At 39.8% G+C, this 18,837-nt stretch overlaps 1 protein-coding gene across 5 annotated transcripts in view; it reads left to right on the forward strand.

The window, feature by feature from the left end:
• The window catches only part of Pals2 (protein associated with LIN7 2, MAGUK p55 family member), a 112,495-nt gene that overhangs the window by 62,730 nt on the left and 30,928 nt on the right, over positions 1-18,837 (forward strand). For 2 of the 5 annotated variants that reach the window (XM_059257827.1, XM_059257828.1), the window contains exons 3-5: positions 9,297-9,449; positions 17,157-17,309; positions 17,974-18,201. In XM_059257827.1, coding sequence (XP_059113810.1) covers positions 9,297-9,449; positions 17,157-17,309; positions 17,974-18,201 — 534 coding nt within the window. Of the gene's footprint in view, positions 1-9,296; positions 9,450-12,483; positions 12,818-13,747; positions 13,813-17,156; positions 17,310-17,973; positions 18,202-18,837 lie in introns of those variants that run through there. The other 3 variants (XM_059257830.1, XM_059257831.1, XM_059257829.1) reach the window with 3 other exon arrangements.

The following is an 18,837-nucleotide window of genomic DNA, read 5'->3' on the forward strand; positions in this document are numbered from 1 at the left end:
TGATCCATTCAATCAGCCTGTTGTTTTTTGAATGGAAAATTGAGGCCATTAATATTTAGTTATTTTTTAAATGTGTTTGTTAATTGTGGTCATTGGGTTGCTGCTGGGTTTTGTTTTGTTTTTTCTTGGCTTTTGTTTTGTTTTGTTTGGTGTTAATGGACTAACAAGTTTGATGAGAGGCACTCTGTCTTGGCCATTCATATTTTTGTTTTTGTGATTTGACCTGGGAGTGTGGACTTGTTTCTTTGGTTGTGTGTCTGATGTGATAATCTGGCCTTCCTTAAATTGGGCCAGTACTGGAGATACCTGGCCTGAGTTAGGCCAGGTTAAGCTGTTGAATTAACTATTTAATTGGTCCAGGGAAAGATGGCTCCCAAACCACAGGTTTGGAGCTGGGCCTATGAGTGCGGAGATGGCAACAGTCAAAGGGGAGGATGGGAGAAGAAAGGAGCCTCTCTCCAGTCACAGGTGGCTCTTGAGAAAAAAGATTTGAAGGCCACAGATCTGGAGCTAGGTCTCTGCATGTAGAGATGACTACAGGCACAGTGTTAAGGGAGTTAAGGAGATAAAAAAGGAAGTGACTTCCCTAGCGAAGGTGTCACAGGAACAGGGAATGTCCTGGGCAGTAATCTGGAACTTGGCTTGTGCTAGGTTGGGGAAGGGCAGGGAAAAGGAAGAAGGGACTTACCCATATGTCCTAGTTGCTTTTCTGTCACCTTGAAAAGATCATGACCAAGTCAGCTTACAGAAGAATTTATTAGGGTGAGTTCATGGCCATCATGGTGGAGAGCATGGCGGCAGGCAGGCAGACAGGCATGGCACTGGAACAGTAGCTGGGAGTTTATATCTGATCCACAAACAGGAAACAGAGAGAGCTAACTGGGAATATCATGGGCTTTTGAAACCTCAAAGTGAAACACCTCCTCCAATAAGGCCACACCTCCTAATCCTTCCTAAACAGTTCTACCACTGGGTACCAAACATTCAGATATATGAGTTTGTGGGGGCCATTCTCATGCAAACCACCATGCCAGGACAGGTAGCTCCTGAACAAAGAGGGTTCTTAGATTCCTGGGACTGTAACTAGACTCATGGCATACTTACCCTCTTTTTAAAAATTTAGTTTTCTTCTTTCTTCTCTGATTATGGAGTTATATGGAGTTTTATATATTTTAGATACAGTAAGTTTTTTGTGACAGACAAACACTACTTTGATAAGTATTGCTTTTAAAAATAAGTTTTTGTGAAGATAAGGAAACCTTGAGTAAATGTGTTTTGTTGATATGGGTGTGGCCGTGTCAAGGATTCTAATGCCTCAGCCCCATTGAAGTGGGAAAGCCTTCTTCTGGTAAGACTCTGAAAGACAGCAGAACCTTCCTTGGGGTTCTGAATGAGAACATTGATGGTATGTGCAGAAAATGCCCATCGTAGCTTTCTTCCCCAAGATGTTCGTCACCTGACAACTGCTCCCCTATGGAGTCTGCTCCTACTGAGATTAGCTAACCACTGAGCTGAGGTGCACTGCAGCTTCTCCAGTGGAGAGCCCAGACTACTTGATCCCAGCTGGCTGTGTTTTCCCATGCCTGTCTGATCTTTTCCTTTTATATTTTGTTTGTTGGCTTGTTCGTTTTTGTTGTTTTGTTTTGTTTTTCGAGACAAGGTTTCTCTGTATAACAGCCCTGGCTATCCTGGGACTCACTTTGTAGACCAGGCTGGCCTCAAACTCACCGAGACCTGCCTGCCTTTGTCTTTTCTTTATTCTCTCACCTGAGGCCATGCAAGGACAGGCAAGTTTTGAAGCCAGGAAGTGTGATTTTTCCTTTCTTTATTATTTTTCAGGGGTTTTTGGTTGGTTGGTTGGTTGGTTGGTTTGTTTTTTTTTATGGAATTTTTTTGGGGGGTGGAGCATGCTTGGGTCCCTTGCAGTTATGTATGAATTTTAGAATTAGTCCGTCAGTTGCTGTAAAGAAGTCACCTGTGTTTCCAATAGCTATTACAGTGAATAACATTTGGGAACTTAAAAGTTTCAAGCTGAGAGTTACTGTCATCTGTACTGGCTAGTTTGATGTCAACTTGATACAAGCTAGAGTCATCTGATAGGAGGGAACCTCAATTGAGAAAATGCCTCCGTAAGATCAGGCTGGAGGCTAGCTTGTATAGGGCATTTTCTTAATTAGTGATTAATGGGAGAGGACCTAGCCCATTGTGGATGGAGATTCCTCTAGGCTGGTGGTCTTGGGTGCTATAAGAAAGCAGGCTGAGCAAGGCATGGGAAGCAAGCCAGTAAGCAGCACTTCTCCATGGCCTCTATATCAGCTCCTGCCTCCAGGTTCCTGCCCTGTCAAATTTCTGCCTTGGCTTCTCTCAGAAGACTAGGACTCAGGTTATATAAGCAAAACAACCCCTTTTCTCTCCAAGTTGCTTTTGGTCATGGTGTTTAATCAAAGCAATCAATAGTAACCTTAACTAATACACCATCTAACCGTGTTAAAACTTGTAATCTGATTTACATTTGAATCTTTTAGTTTCTTTTAACAGTGTTTTATAGATTTGTAAGTTTTCCATTTGTCTTTTGAAAAGTACTCAAATGTTTTATTTTTGGTGCTATTATGAATGTTATCTTAAATTTCATTTTCAGATTTCCCCCCTGGCATACAGAAACAGTTGATTTGCATATTGATCTCTTATTCTGCAACCTTGTTAAACTTGTGGATTCAAATTGTTTTTTAAGGTACCCCCTTGGGGTTTTGTAAATATGAGACAATGTCATATGTGGGTAAAAGTAGCTTTGCCTCCCCACCCCACCCCCCATTCTGGATACCCTTTGTTCGGTGACTTATTGCCCTGACTAGAACACTCCAGTACAAGTGCTGAACAGAAGCGAGAGTGCTACCGTTTTTGTTTGTGGATCTTAATGGGAAGCATCGAGTCTCTCACTAACAGATATAATGGAGTTGTAGACCTATGTTGTGTATGATTCTGTATCACCACCTCAAGGCATCTATATTCTGTGTGAAGTTAATGCCATGTTCCTCTATATGATCATTTTGATATATTTTTATATGGCCTTTGTTATAAATTATGCTATTAATATTTAATCATGCTATGTCTCATTTTGTTCATAGTTACATCTTTAGGACAAATTCTTAGAAAAATCACTTAATTTTGTATGATTTAATTAAATTGCTCATGTGTGTTCTCATTAGAAAAATGTATGAGGATGTCTTTTTCCTACTTTCTCACTAACTTGGTCTATTACCAAGGGATATTGACAATTCAATGAGAAGAAAAGGAATATTTTTGTATAGTTTTTATTTCTATATCTTTTCATTTGTTTAGAAGTTTTAATTTCCCTACCTGTGAATTTCTTGTTCATATTCTTAATTAGTTGGTTCATTGGTTTGTAAAAGGCCTTTATATAAAGAGAAATTATCCTTTTGCCTGTAATAGGACTTGTGTCTTGACTCTAGTTTTTGTGTCTGACATTGCTGATTCTTGATGAGAAGTGCTTAAATGTTTACATAGTTACATAAAGTTACACACTTGGATGTGTGTTGCAGCTTGATTTTGTGTCATATGTGGAAAGTTGTTTCCAACCCTAATATGAAAAGATACCTACATGTTTTCCCTGAACATTATTAAAACCAGACTTTTTTTATATCTTGCTTCTCTCTTAAAAAGAAAAAATGGCAAATTCCATTCTGTAATTCTAGCATCTATCTGTGTGGCTCTGATTCTGTTGCTATCATAGCGTGTGTACCGATATGCTCTGTGATATAACTTAGCTAACAAAGTTTAAGCTCCATTTGGATAGTGAGATGATTTCTAAAAGGTCCTTTTCTTATTAGAGAGTTCCATTCTAGCTAGTATAGTCCTCCTCTTTTGTTCGAATCCAAATTCTTTGTGTTTGATGTCACGTATGCACAGCAGGAAAGGAACATAGCTCTATGTTCTTGTTTCCATGCTCATTCAAGTTCGTATTTGGGTGTCTTTGTAGACTTGTCTGATTTTGGGGATTTAAGATCTAATAAGAAATGACTACATACTTAGCCCTGCTGTAAGAAAATAGAAACGAAAAGTTTATGTATGAGCCTTGCTCTTTAAAGGTCAAAGCAAGGTCACAGACATTAAGTAACACTGCTACCTTACTAATGCTATTATTATTAGAAACAATATTGGTTACTTAAATTTTTTTTGTCTGCAATTATGTAAGGACAGTACTAGAGTAAATAGCCAGAGTTCTAGAGAAATTCTCAGCTTGATTTTCTAATTTGCACATGCTGACTAAGATCCTCAGAACTGGACTTACAAGAAGGCTAGTCAATATTTGTATCTGACCCTAGACTTCTACATCATCAGCATGGCAAGTTCTTTCCTACTTGTGACAGGTGAAATACTTTTTTATTGAGTTCTCCTGGCTTCCTAATAGGGCCGTTTCTTAAAGGAAAAGACTTGTTTAATCAAACATGTGACTCATTTGCCCTTTAAATTTTTTTTTTTTTAATACAGAGTCTCACTATATAGCCTTGTTGCCTACCTGGAATTTGCTTTGTAGACCAGGCTAGCCTTCCATGGGCGTGTGCTCTACTGCGACCTTCTCTTAACTGGTTTTTAGGGTTTCCTGTGACCCTGTTAGTTTGATTAATTAAGTTCAAGTTGGCACTTCCCTCCTGAAAATTACTAAATAAGTTTTGATTTTAAAGTTAATTAATGGTCTCAAGTTTTTTTCACAGTGCCTTAGAGCTTTAATAACTATATATTACAACTATAGTCCTGTATTTCTGTTCTAGGAGAAAATGAAATTGATCTTTAAAAAAAAATTGGATGGAATCTCATGTCCCCAGTTGGCCTCAGACTCACTATGTAGCTAAGAATGGCCTTGATCTGATCCTCTTGCCTCCACTCTCAAGTGTTTTGGTTACAGGCATGTGTCATATTCCTGGATGTGAACTTGATCTTGAATATATTTCAGAAATTGGTTCTCCATTTTAATCTTACTATAGCCATAATTTCACTAAAACACTTCCTTTAAAATTTTTGTATTTTATATTGAGAGCCTTTATTTCCATAAAACCAGTCTGTGATGCGAAGGAACTTTGGGTTACCTTCAAGTTCCAGCCTCACAGGAGACACTCCCTTGTCTGCCTGTAGTTTTTATCATGTTACCACTTTGCATCACCTAATTTGTAATAAAGGCATGCAGAGAGGAAGGGAGATGTATTATGAATATTCAAGTCAGCAATCATTTCTGTTCTGAAGGCCTGAATTTAAGCAGTCTACACGTAGCTTTATATATGTTAATTATGTGACTAACACAGGGGAACATTTAAAACCTGTTCACTTAGTTCTTGGTTTTTTTTTTTTTTTTATTTTGCAATACAATTCAGTTCTACATATCAGCCACGGATTCCCTTGTTCTCCCCCCTCTCACCCCCCTCACCTTTCCCCCAGCCCACCCCCCATTCCCACCTCCTCTAGGGCAAAGCCTGCCCCGAGGACTGAGATCAACCTGGTAGACTCAGTCCAGGCAGGTCCAGTCCCCTCCTCCCAGGCCGAGCCAAGCGACCCTGCATAGGTCCCAGGTTTCAAACAGCCAACTCATGCAATGAGCACAGGACGCAGTCCCACTGCCTGGATGCCTCCCAAACAGATCAAGCCAATCAACTGTCTCACCCATTCAGAGGGCCTGATCCAGTTGGGGACCCCTCAGCCATTGGTTCATATTTCATGTGTTTCCATTTGTTTGGCTATTTGTCCCTGTGCTTTATCCAACCTTGGTCTCAACAGTTCTCGCTCATATAAAACCTCTTCTTTCTCGCTAATTGGACTCCCAGAGCTCCATCGGGACCTAGCCATGGATCTCTGCATCCAGATCCCTCAGTCGTTGGATGGGGTTTCTAGCACGACAATTAGGGTGTTTGGCCATCCCATCACCAGAGTAGGTCAGTTCGGGCTGTCTCTCAACCATTGCCAGCAGTCTGTTGTGGGGGTATCTTTGTGGATTTCTGTGGGCCTCTCTAGCATTTTGCTTCTTCCTATTCTCATGTGGTCTTCATTTACCATGGTCTCCTATTCCTTGTTCTCCCTCTCTGTTCTTGATCCAGCTGGGATCTCTCGCTCCCCCAAGCTCTCTTTCCCCCACCCTCGCCCTTCATTACCCCCACTCATGTCCAGGCTGTTCATGTAGATCTCTTCCATTTCTCCGTCATTGGGCGATCCCTGTGTCAAAGTACACAATGGAAAAAAGAAAGCATCTTCAACAAATGGTGCTGGCATAACTGGATATCAACATGTAGAAGGCTGCAAATAGATCCATATCTATCACCGTGCACAAAACTTAAGTCCAAGTGGATCAAGGACCTCAACATAAATCCAGCTACTCTGAACCTGCTAGAAGAGAAAGTAGGAAGTAGTCTTGAACGCATTGGCATAGGAGATCACTTCCTAAATATAACACCAGTAGCACAGACACTGAGAGAAACAATCAATCAATGGGACCTCTTGAAATTGAGAAGCTTTTGTAGAGCAAAGGACACAGTCAACAAGGCAAAGCGACAGCCTACAGAATGGGAAAAGATCTTTACCAACCCCACATCTGACAGAGGACTGATCTCCAAATTATACAAAGAACTCAAGAAACTAGACATCAAAATACCAAATAATCCAATTAAAAAATAGGGTACGGATCTAAAAAGAGAATCTAAAACAGAAGAATCCCAAATGGCTGAAAGACATTTAAGGAATTGCTCAACATCCCTAATCATCAGGGAAATGCAAATCAAAACAACTCTGAGATACCACCTTACGCCTGTCAGAATGGCTAAGATCAAAAACACTGAAGACACCTTATGCTGGAGAGGATGTGGAGCTAGGGGAACTCTCCTCCACTGCTGGTGGGAATGCAAGCTTGTACAACCACTTTGGAAATCAATATGGCGCCTTCTTAGAAAATTGGGAATCAATCTCTCCCAAGATCCAGCTATACCACTCTTGGGCATATACTCAAGGAATGCTCAATCATACCACAAGAGCACTTAGTTCTTGAATGTAGTAAACCAATCATCATCCTGTCGTAGAGAACACAGAACCTTTCTAGCTCTTCCTAAGAACAAAATCCTGCAAGGCAGAGAGAAGGGCAAGGTAGCCTTTGAAGCAGTGGAGTACCAGACACCTATGGGAAGGGTTGTGGAAGAACCATGGCCCGCCTGTCCTGGAAGGGCTGGTTCTTAAAGCGGCAGGGAGGAAACCTTCAGGAAAGGAGAGCTTCCCCATTCTTACTCTTTGTTGCAGTTTCTGGTTTTGTCATTTTTTTCTTATCAAAATCAAATAGATTGTTTATTTAGATTATATTAGGTCATTTGGCATTTCCCCTATGTTTAACCAAAGCTGCTGCTTCTTTATCATCTGTTTCATAACTTCAAAAATGTTTTCTTCCGAGGTCTTTCTTAAAATCTCTTCCAATTAAGAGTTTACTTTGTTGGGTGTGATGACTCAGCCTGCAGTCCCAACTACTCAGGATAGATTCTGAGACAGAAAGATTTCTTGAGCCCACAGTTCAAGGTCACTCTAGCAACATAGAAACTGTCTCTTAGGGGAAAAGGGAATTTGTCTCATGAAGGGGAAAAAAAGCACTCTTGTAAATCACCTTGAAAAAAAGCATATGTTAAAAAAATTATCGTCATTTACAAGTTACAAATGTTGTATTTGGATTCTCAAGCATCTACTCTGATTAATGATCCATACAACATGGAAAACATCAAAGTAATAGGACACTGGAAATAGGGATTTCTATTCAGCATTTGTGAAAATGAATTACAAGACATCAGTATAAAATCTGTCATCCTACATTGTCTTCTGAATTAAATCTTAGTAGTTACCTTTTCCCTGTCTTTAGAATTAGTGAGCAACTATTTGTCAAAAGAAAACCTAAATGATGGAGCCTGTGTAGTCTTCCTTCTCAATTTGAATTCAGAATCCTGATTTACTCCTATTATTTAAAAAAGGTTTACGATTGAGATAGTACGGGAGCATAGAAAGAAGACTTTTTTTTTTTTTTTTTTGCTTGTGAGCTTAACCTTTAACGGCTGAGCCATCTATCCAGCCTGACTTCTGTTTTTGTTTTTTTAAAGGTACATATATGGAAGAGGTTGCCCTCTTAATCAAAGTATGAGACCTCTCAGACCTGCTCAAGAACTGCCTCCTCAAGTTGATATTTTAATGTTTCCATTACTAGCTATTGAACCCAATATGCATTAAGAAAGGACATTACCATTGAGCTGTATCCCTAGGCTAGATTTTCAAACATGAAAAATACTAGCTTCAGGATTCTGGAGTTTCCAAATGATTTTTGTTTTTGTTTGTTGTATGTGTCTGTCTGGATTTTGTTTTCAAGATGGCACCTTTGTGTAGCCCAGGCACTGCCCTCAAACCAGCCTGCCCTCCCAGATTCCCCAGTATTGGGACTACAAGCACGCCAGTATACCTGACTCGCTGCTTTTTAAATGATTTAAAAAGAGTAACGTATATGATGATTATGTTTTTATTTTTTTATCCTTTATTGTTTACTCTAATAAAATATAACAGTATCCAGAGTTCAAGCCTCTGTTAGACATCTAGTTGGTGAGTATAGTGTAGCATATGCTCTTTACATAGCATCTGGCCTATTCCGTTTTTTTAGCAGTAATTATAAAAATGAGTATTTCATGGTGTTTAGGGTAGGAATAAAGACCAAAGTCATTATATTTTATGGTGTATTTATAAAATCCATCTATTGCCTCTGATTAAAATACTAAATATAGTCAGGCGGCAGTGGCATACGCTTTTAATCCCAGCACTTGGGAGGCAGAGCCAGGCGATCTCTGTGAGTTTGAGGCCAGACTGGTCTACAGAGCGAGATCCAGGACAGGCACCAAAATGACACAGAGAAACCCTATCTCGAAAAAAACAAACTATATACGTGTGTGTGTGTGTGTGTGTGTGTGTGTGTGTGTGTGTGTGTGTGTGACTTGAGTAAATTAGACCTCTAATATCTTTTTCTTATATTTGTGCATGCATGCATGCCACAGTGCTTGTGGAGGTCAGAAGACACCTTTCAGGAGTCAGTTCTCTCCTGCCATGTGGGTCCCATGATAGAACTCAGGTCCTCAGGCTTGGCAGCCAGTGCTTTCACCCCACTGACCACCTTTCCCACTCTCTAAGTAATATCTTGTAAAACTAAGAAAAATATAAACCAGTGAAATATTGGTTGGAACAAAACACATCAGCAATATTATGTTAATCTATTGTTGTCTTTTCAGGCTCATGAGAGGCTTGAAGATTCAAAATTAGAAGCAGTCAGTGACAATAACTTGGAATTAGTAAATGAAATTCTGGAAGATATCAGTCCTCTCGTAAGTGTGGATGAAAATGTGGCAGAACTGGTTGGAATACTCAAGGAACCTCACTTCCAGGTAACCTGTTCCTGTCCTCTTCCCACAGTTTCCTCCTTCCACACTGAAGTAATGCAGTGTTGTGTAGGGCCTGTTTTAGAAGTCTGTAAGTCCTAAACTAGGTATTCTTTTGTTTGTTTGGTTTGTTTCTGGTTTTTCGAGACAGGGTTTCTCTGTGTACTTTTGGTGCCTGTCCTGGAACTCACTCTGTAGACCAGACTGGCCTCAAACTCACAGAGATCCACCTGGCTCTGCCTCCCAAGTGATGGCACACTACTCCCAAGTAGTGTGCCACTACTGCTGCCGCCTGGCTTAGACTAGGTGGTATTCTAATATCCTGATGTTAAAGGAACGTAAACACACATACATGGCTATGTACATTACAAAAACGTACAGTGTCTCTCACAGAAATAAATAACCTTGGCTTTTCTTTTGTGTTGTCAATTAACCCTGACCATCAGACGACATCCCAGGAATAATTCTCCTCACTTTGACAATGTTGACGCCACTTTTTTTTGTTTGTTGATTTAGCATTTTTTTTTTTGTCCCTTTATTATTGGGTGAGGAGCATGTGCATGGTAGATACACAGAGGTCCTAGGACATCCTGTGGGAGTCTGTTCTCTCCTTTTACCATGTGGATCCATCCCTAAGATTGAACTCAGTTGGTCAGGGTTGCTGCAAGAGCCTTTACCCTCTGAACCATCTTGATTCCCATTTTTTCTTCATTAATACCACTGTTTCTCATTCCTGCTTTGGCCTAGTTTGGACCATTTTTTTAGTATTGCTACAGTATCTAGGTGAGTTCAATGATACCCATGATAAAAAAAAGATGACAGGAAGTTTGCTAAGGATAGAAGCTGTTACATAGCATACTTTGTTCTATAGATTTAAAAAATAAAAAAAGGTGGGAAATTTTTATTTTAAACCTGTAACAGTTAAGAGTGTATGGTAGTGGAGAATATTAGGAAAGTAACAAGTGACTAGGAACCCCAAAATGCATCTAGCCATGTGTGGCCACTCATGCTAAGACAGACACTGCATTTTAGTAAGGAAAAAAAATGCTATTTCATTGACTAATTTCAAGTTACTCTCACTGAAGAAGAAAGTGTTAATGTTTTCCCTGCAATCTTTGCCCTCAGAATAAGATGGTAACACTCCTTTGCTTTCTTAAGACACTGTTTATGAGGGTCTAAGTGATTGAGTTCATGTAAGGCAGTATAAAGTATTTGAATTTTATCTTGAGGGCAGTGGAGAATCTTGGGGCTAGAATATTTTATATATATATGAATTTACAACCCTCATCTGTGGGATTCCCATTGCCTTATTTACTGTAGTATTTAGTTGAAGAGACTAAGCTATTATCTTCAGTGTCCCACTTCCTGAGTTTTATCTGGTTGATTTTCTGATAAGTTCTGATTAAAGGGTTGATGATTCACTTCTTAAGTGTGGGGGACCAGCCCCCACTATTATTTACCCCAGGCTTTAGGTCTAAGGATATGAAGAGTAGGTTTTCCCAACCTGGGAAAAACAATATCCATAGCAGACTTGGCAGTTCCAAAGGCCACCAATAACAACAAGCAGCAGCAGCTCCAGAGACTGCCAGCTTCAGAAAATAGCAGCTAGGTGTCCACGGCTGAGACCCATGAGGTGTCATCCAAGAGCCAGTGCAAGCTCCAGCAGCCAGAGGGTCTCAGAAGCTGAGACCCTCAAGGCATCAACGCTGTGCAGGTGGCAGATGCACGAGGGTCTACAAGCTTTTTATAAAGAAACCATGGTGAAAAATGAACAAGCCAAGCCACGAGAGAGGCTAAGGGCAAGCAGCAGTTTGGAAAGCCCCTCAGAGATGGCGCTGCAGGAAAGGTGAACAGCAAGGTTCTACAGCCTTTGAGACACTACACTGTCGCGTCTGCCTCGACCAGCAAGGAAGACGCAACGCCAGGCTCTTCTCCAAGCAGTTTATTCAGGAACCTTGAACAATCTTCTGACCCCGGGGAAAGCCATCTTCTTCTTCTCTCTCACTCTCACTCTCTCTCACCCACTCTCTCTCTCACTCTCACTCACTTTCACTCTCTCTCACACTCACTCACTTCTTGGGAAAGCCAGCCCACGCCCTTTATAGCCACTGGGCAATCAACCCTGTAGTGCCACGTGGACAATGCTGTTAGGGTCAGATATACGCAAGCAAGCCAGATTAGGTCCAGGTGCGCAGAAGCAAGCCAGATCCTAGCCTTAGCCAAATAAGGAGCACCTGCCATCGGGAAGGCAGAAGCCGGATGCCGGTGCCATCCTTGCGGCGCGGCCGTGCACGGCTCTCTACACTACACCTAGAGAAAGACTAACCGGAGAGAGCCCAGCCTATATATTCCAAACCTACATTTTTCTGACTAAGTATATGACCTATTTAAACCTACATTCTATAGGACTACTTTATAAACCTTACCCAAGTCTCATTCAAGCCTACATAATGAACTTACATTCTATAGGACTACTCTACAAACCCTAAGTCCTACTGAAGCCTTTACATTTCTTATTTAAACTTATATTCTATAGGTTTACTTTATAAACCTTACCTAAGTCTTACTTACATTCTATAGGACTACCTTAGTAAATATACTTCTTATGTTACTTTAGCAAATATACTTATCTTATTTAAACTTACATTTACAGTCAGCATGGCCATTTATTACTGCATGTCTTAAAGAAATTCTATAGATTTATTCAAACACCTAGAAATTTCTTAATACCTAGAAGAGATTTAGAAAAGATATCTAGGAGAGATTTCTTAATTATTATCACTTTACATATAACAGAACTAACTTAACACTAAAGCAAACATCTACAAGATACTTAACTAGAAAAGATTTTTTAGCTAAACTATTAACAAGACCAGAAGTAAGCAAATCATCTCTAAAGTTCAGAGTTTAGTCAGCTTTGATATTATTCTAAAAGTTCTTCCAAAAGTTGGAAACAAGATTTGTCAATGGCTCTTTCAACATTGGGATTTAGTGAGTTCTGTTGTTATGGAGTTGTAACACTTGTTGCTAGGGAGCTGTCACATTCTTGGGACAAAGCCACACCCCAAAGTTGCCTTTCCCACCAAGTTCTTTCAGCCATTCCAGAACCGGCAGAGATGCGCTCTCAGTGGTAAACGGTTTCTAAATAGAGGCTGTCCCTTTACCCAAATTCATAACACCTTCCCTGTGCCATAATTCAGACAAACGTTTCTGTTACAGCAGAAAAGCTACCGTAAAGCCTAGTCTTAGCCTGAGAGTGGAATTCCCATATTGAACTGCTGTAAAGCTCTCAGCAAAAATTTCTTGTGCAGCTATTAGACCATGTAAGGCACTGTTTCAAACCTTGATACTACATTTCTCAGAAAGCCTTTCAGGTACGCTAGCAAACTTTCCGGTTCCCTTTACTGGGTTTCGCTTTTGTAGTGGGAGATTTTTCTTTTCTAAGCTTGCTTTAGAATGCCTGTGCCACTGTTTAACGGGTATACCTCTCTAATTAGATCTTTTATCTGACCCAGTTCCTGAGTGGTTTCATGTCCATTTGTCCTCATGCTCAGGCTGGGGCTTATTCTCTGAGGCAAAACCCTTAGGGTTTCACTCTGGGTCAGTGAGGCAAACCAAAAGCATTTGTTTCAGAAAGGTTCTTTCTCTGGTAGAAAAGAAAGCTGCTCTCCTGGATAGCTCTCTGTCCTGTCCCAGCGGCCCAGCTCCTTCCTCAGACAGTGTCTCTGATGCAGCTTGGCTTCCCTACCTTCTTTATGGCACCACCTGCTTCCTCAGGCTGCTCTGCACTTTCTCATGAGGCCCTTGCCTCGGGGGAGTTTCCCACCCAGGTGAAACTAATTTTTCCTTACAGAAACGAAACTGAGAAAGTTCTGAAAGGCTTTTTAGTTTTTTTTTTTTTGTTTTGTTTTTTGTTTTTTTTTTTGTTGTTTTTGTTTTTTTTTTTTTTTTCCCCAAGAAAGAGAAAAACCAACTTTTTCCCAAGACTTCTGTTCTCTAAACTTTTTGGCTTGCACTGCTGGAGCAGAGCATTTGTGCTTCCGTCCACACCTGCTGCAGGGGAAATTTCTTTCCTCCACTGCTTGGACCTAGGAATCCCTTTTCTACCCGATAAGCTCAAAGAAGAGCTTTTCTCTGCCAATAAAGCTCAAAGAAGATAGATTTTTTTCCCCCAGTTTGCATTCATAGCCCCATAATTCATAGCCCCATAGTTAGGCTTATCTTATCCTCCTTTACCTTAAGCTTTTTCTTCTCTGTATTCCTAACCCAATATTTCTATTTTCTTCCTTTCTTAAATTTTATAGATAGAAGAGAGACACAGAGAGTGAGCGCGTGCTTATAGAGAGAAAGCTAATGCTGCAGCCTTGCGGTAATTTCACAGCTTACCCTCTACACCTGAGAATACAATACCATTGCCTTCATTTTTCAGTTACTTATCGGCATGCCTGCACTCGCAACGCCCCCTCAGTCCTTTCACCAAGTTCTAGGGTTTTTTTTTATTTTTTTATTTTTTTCTTTGTCTCTGTTCAAGTGCCATCTGTGGGGGACTAGACCCCACACTTATTTACCCCAGGAACTCTCGAGGAATGAGGGATAAGAGACTTAGAAATAGAGGGGAGAGAAAAGAGAGAGAAACACAGGATAGACTCGAGTGGGCCTGGATCCTTATCCACTGGCCCAGAACTTTATTCCAAAGGTCTATTTATAACAATGCCAAAGGGTGGAGCAAAAGACATTCCCCTCTTGCTAGTTAGAGTCAAGTGTAGACCCTTACAAACACCTGATACTCAGGCCCATGGTCCAATCAGCCTCCTATGCAGTCCTGCTGGGTACAGCCACTAGGAAATCTAGTGGGCTACTTAAGTGCACTACTTCAAGCTCAAATGCATCTTAAATGATGATGCAAAATGAGCTGACTGTATCAGAAGATGTAGAATACCTGGTTCCTTGTTTAAGAGCTGTGACAGTCTATCCTTTCTTTGAAACTGTCTTCACTGGGAAGTATCTAGTGTGTTGTTATTCTTACATTATACAGATACTTTCTTATTTGGGGGTGTATTAACTATTTCTTTTGGGGGTGAGGTCTGGTTATATAGCACGAGCTGGCCTCTAATTTGCTGTTCTCTCCTACCTTGGCCTCCAGAGTATAAGCACTATAAGAGTATGTCACCACACCAGGCTGACATTGTACTAGTGTTATTTCCTAACAACCACTTAACCTCTAGATAAAAACAAATTAATAATCCTTGACTAAATCAATATTTTCATTAGGGATTGGAAAATAACAGTTTCCAAATTGTCTCATTGTCTATATGTAAGGTGGCATTGTTCTATAAACCCAGAGTTTATCTTGAGCTACCCTACTGGCCTGTAACATTTCCTCTTGGAAAGGTAGCAAAATGATGGGTCCTATTCCTTACCAATTTTCAGAATAACAATTGTTGAAAACATCAGCTTCAAATGATAACAAATGATGCTTTTTAGTCCTTTTATTTGCTAAATAGCTTTGTGGACCTATGAGATTTTTCCCCCTAATTGTAGAGTTGCAATTCTCTGTAATAGTTACTCCTTTTGGCATTTAAATTTTCCTGCCTTTAACCAGGGGTGAGCAGCCTTTTAGTACATGAATCTGGAGCACATGAAAATTCTTGACCAGAGAGATAAAACTGTATTAATAGTGTTTCATGTAGTCACAGGAGCAAAAAGCCCAGCCTCAAAATAGAAGCCTTGGTTAGAGCTTTGAATAACTTCCAACATTATTAGAAAAACCTTTCACTTAGATTTCTAAGTTCTTTCCCATTTTGAAATTTTTTTAAATATTTTTATTTTATAATTAATTTAATTTTACATATCAGCCACGGATTTCCCTGTCCTCCCTCCTCCCACCCCCAAGCCTCCACCCCCCCATCCACCCCTCCATTCCCACCTCCTCCAAGACAAGGTCTCCCCTGGGAATCAGCCCAGCCTGGTAGATTCAGTTGAGGCAGGTCCAGTCCCCTCCTCCCTGCACCAAGGCTGAGCAGAGTGTCTCAGCATAGGCACTACTAGGTTCCAAAAAGCCAGCTCATGCACCAAGGACAGGTCCCGGTCCCACTACCTGGGGGCCTCCTAAACAGTTCAAGTTAATCAACTGTCTCACCTATCCAGAGGGCCTGGTCCAGTTCCATGGGGGCTCCTCAGCTATGTGTGTATATGTCTTTGCATGTGTGTTTTGTGTGTGTGTGTGCATGTATGCAAAGTCCAGTGGTCAAGTCTGATGTTTTCCTCAGCTACTTTGCGCCTTTTCCTTCCTTCCTTCCTTCCTTCCTTCCTTCCTTCCTTCCTTCCTTCCTTTCTTCTTCCTTCCTTCCTTCCTTCCTCTCTCCCTCCCCCCCCCCTTTTTTTTTCACACAGTTTGTCACTGGACTTGGAGCTTACCAATTGGCCCGTGAGACCTAGAGATACTCTTGTGTCTGTTTCATAGAGCTGGGATTGCAGACATTCACCACTATATCCAACTTTTTATATGAGTACTAAGAATCTATACACAGTACTTACGTTGGGGAGGCAAGCACCTTACTGACTGAGCCGTCTTCCTAACCCTGTTTTTAAATTGTTTTCCAGTATCTTGTAAATGATTTTATGAAATTATCAGGAATTACCAATTAAGCCAAAACCCAGATTGTTTCTGTCTTGAATGTGTTGATACTTGCTCTCCTCTTCTATTGTGATTTGTCGTGTTTGAACTTATATTCTGCATAGTCAGAAATTTTTTAGTTTAGTGTTATGGCAAGTATTGAATTAAAACTTAACTCCTTTAAGATAATATTTAGTATACAAAAAAGACATTCCTAGACAACTACCTGAGAATCATCCATAGTAGCATACATATAATAAGCATAGAAAGCAAAATGTGTATTTTATCTGGAACCATTTCTGATTCTTTTTTTTCTTCAAAACATCTTTTATAGACTAAAATCTTAATTGGTTTTTAATTAATTGGCAATTTCCTATTAATGATAGAAGTTGCTGATAATTATTTTCTCTTAGACATCTTTTTAGCATACCTTTTATACATGTAAAAAGTATATCACAAAAAAAAAAAAAAAAAAAAAAAGCCGGGCGGTGGTGGCGCACGCCTTTAATCCCAGCACTCGGGAGGCAGAGGCAGGCGGATCTTTGTGAGTTCGAGGCCAGCCTGGGCTACCAAGTGAGTTCTAGGAAAGGCGCAAAGCTACACAGAGAAACCCTGTCTTGAAAAACCAGAAAAAAAAAAAAAAGTATATCACATTACTAAAATATCAACATATTGAAACTTAAAGTCTTTATCACTTGACTGTTTTTGTACCTTATGAAGAGATGATAGAGATTAGTAGTAAAGACTGAAGAGGATGCTGACGCTGTTGATAGGAAATTTGTCACCTCCCTCTACCAGGCTTAGAAACCCAGGTTTGGTTTCTAGTGAACATGACACTCTAAAAATCTGAGACTAAATTCTACCAGTCTCTTCAAACCTGAAAACCTGAAGATGATATCGTTTGATGATAATAAAATGATCTAGTTTTACTTTTCTTAAAACGATTATATATGTATTTGACATAATTCAAACTGGGAATTTAATAATGTGTCCTTAGAAACTTTTAGTACTCCACAGTGATAATGAACTAATAAATTATTTTTAGCAACTTGTTCCATCAGTAGCTAATAAGCACAGGCTGTTTTGACTCCTTACAGTCGCTCCTGGAGGCCCATGATATTGTGGCATCAAAGTGTTATGATTCGCCTCCCTCAAGCCCAGAAATGAATAATTCTTCTCTCAATAATCAGTTATTGCCAGTAGATGCCATCCGAATTCTTGGTATTCACAAAAGAGCTGGCGAGCCATTGGTGAGTAGATGAGTCACTGCTTTCTTAGATATTAAATATAGTGCGGCCCAGTCTCTGCTCTTGATATACTGTTGAAACTGCTCATGCTTATTTTATCAGTCTTTTTGACCTTTGTATGAATACACAGCAGATGATCTGTCAATCATGTAGCCTATGAAACGTAATCAGAACGAAACCTTAAGCTGACTTAGAAGCTATAAATACGCCAGTGGGAACAGGAAAACTGTTTCATTTCTTCCCAGCCTTTCAGAAATTACTTCTGTTTGCTTACTAATGATAACACCAAAGCTAGAAAGAAAGTTGTTATTAAAATTTGAAGTATAATGGGACTCTGTAAGTAGTGAAGTTAACTGCTTCTTTTTACATTCTTTATTTGTGATTCCTAAAAACAATGATGTGGCAAACAGGACAAGGTGAGAATCTTTGTTGTTTCCTTGAGCTTCCTTTGTCTATGGAATAGAGCTAGATTTGAAGGGTTAACCCGACTGCATTGGTGTTCTTCTGGTGTCACAGTTGCACTTACTTTATTGAGACTGGACAAGAAGTAACGTGGGAAAAGAATTCACCTACCTGGTTTCAGAGTTATGTTATTTGTATTCATAATGTTTACATATTTATTCTTATTGAGATAAAATTATTCTTTTTTTTTTATAATTTCCTACAGGGTGTAACATTTAGGGTTGAAAATAATGATCTGGTAATCGCCCGAATCCTTCATGGAGGAATGATAGATCGACAAGGTCTGCTTCATGTGGGAGATATCATTAAGGAGGTCAATGGCCATGAAGTTGGAAACAATCCAAAGGAATTACAAGAGTTACTGAAAAATATTAGTGGAAGTGTCACTCTAAAAATTTTACCAAGTTATAGAGATACTATTACTCCTCAACAGGTTAGTAATAATTTCCTGAGTGATATTAAGAACACTTCATTTTTTTCGTTATTCTCTTAGGTAGATGCTTAATTGTTACTATTTTGCTAAAGAGAGTTTGTCTTGGTAAAGATTTTAGTTTTTAATATAATACTATCTTAGTATTATAAGGAAAATAATAGAACATTTATTTATGAACATTATGAACCCTGTTATTTGGGTAGTCTACAGGTAGGTGTCAGAAAAGTCATAAAGCCTTTTAATTACTGTTGTTGAAAGCATTTCTGACAAAAAGCATTTTTTCTTTGTTTTGTTTTTTGAGACAGAGTTTCTCTGTGAAGCAGTCCTAGCTGACCTGGAACTCACTCTGTAGACCAGGCTGGCCTCAAATTCGCAGAGATCCGCTGCCTCTAATCACTCCCCCACCCCCGGTGCTGGGATTAAAGGTGTGTACCACTGCCACCCGGTGATGAAAGCATTTTTGACACCTCTTATTTTTCAGACATTGTGTTAGGGCCTTCGAGATGGCGTAGTCTAGATTACCTCCAGGTTAGTGTTCTGGTGATATGTTAAATGACAGACAGTGTCAGATAGATTGGAATAAAGAAGATATTGGACACTTGGTTTTTCCCACAATTCATGTATATTTTAGGCGAA

The sequence above is a fragment of the Peromyscus eremicus genome, chromosome 3 (assembly GCF_949786415.1).
Source record: "Peromyscus eremicus chromosome 3, PerEre_H2_v1, whole genome shotgun sequence".
NCBI lineage: Eukaryota > Metazoa > Chordata > Mammalia > Rodentia > Cricetidae > Peromyscus > Peromyscus eremicus.